This window comes from Sinocyclocheilus anshuiensis, unplaced genomic scaffold (genome assembly GCF_001515605.1).
Source record: "Sinocyclocheilus anshuiensis isolate Anshui unplaced genomic scaffold, SAMN03320099.WGS_v1.1 scaffold188, whole genome shotgun sequence".
Taxonomy (NCBI): Eukaryota; Metazoa; Chordata; class Actinopteri; order Cypriniformes; family Cyprinidae; genus Sinocyclocheilus; species Sinocyclocheilus anshuiensis.
In genome coordinates, this window is record NW_015555768.1 from 1,466,284 (window position 1) to 1,467,294 (window position 1,011).

At 42.3% G+C, this 1,011-nt stretch overlaps 1 protein-coding gene across 1 annotated transcript in view; it reads right to left on the bottom strand.

Moving 5' to 3' along the window:
* The window catches only part of LOC107674285 (plexin A3-like), a 191,374-nt gene that overhangs the window by 34,305 nt on the left and 156,058 nt on the right, over positions 1-1,011 (bottom strand). Inside the window, exon 12 of the mRNA XM_016468228.1 lies at positions 7-132. Within this exon, the coding sequence (XP_016323714.1) occupies positions 7-132 (126 nt within the window). The remainder of the gene's footprint in view (positions 1-6; positions 133-1,011) is intronic.

Genomic DNA, 1,011 nt, shown 5'->3' on the forward strand with positions numbered 1-1,011 from the left:
TTTCGGGTGATGGACAGTGTTGCTTCAGGAGACACTTCTTATCGGCCAAACACCAGCCACACTCAAACATGCTGTCTGCCTTCAGACAGAGTCCACAGCTGTCCCTCTGAGCTTCACACTTATACAGGAGAGCTGCATCCACACACACACACACACACACACACACACACACACACACACACACACACACACACACACACACACACACACACACACACACACACACACACACACACACACACACACACACACACACACACACACACACACACACACACACACACACACACACACACACACACACACACACACACACACACACACACACACACACACACACACACACACACACACAGAGTGAGAATATAGCCGTGCTCTCAGCTGGGCAGTTAAACGCAGGCCATGTTTGGAGTGGTGCTAGCTGTGTGGTGCCAATCGATAATTGAACTGTAAGGGGAAGGTAGCCGAGGCGAAACCCACGCCTGCTTTCACTGTGCCGTGATTCATGTGCTGCCCACACAGACTAATAACTCTGACCCGAGGCCTTGAGGAAGCAGAAAACCAAGGCGTTCTGCTGTAGTGGGTGTAAAGGTTCAGTTCTATACACAGTGGCTCTGTTACAAGCGCTAGTAAGCTCACTCGCTGGTTACTGTCTACATAGATAGCGTCGTAAGAGAAACAGAACCGCAAAGTGATTTGAAATGCTGTTCACAGGTAGCAACTTGATTAACAGTCAGTCACGTCTACAAAGAAAGACTAAAGAGCTTATTTGAAAAAAGCCTAACATTAGCATTCTGCTAAGTTAACAATACTTTAATAAACACAAAAATATATTTTTAATGAAAAACTTTTCAGTAGTAAATAAATATATTTGTACTGAAAATCTTAAAATAACCCCACCTAGAAAGAAATTATTTGAATTTTTAGAAATGTCAGTAAGACATGAAACGTGCATAAAGAAAACCTGTAAATATTGACATATTTTTGAATATTTAAAAAATATTATAAATA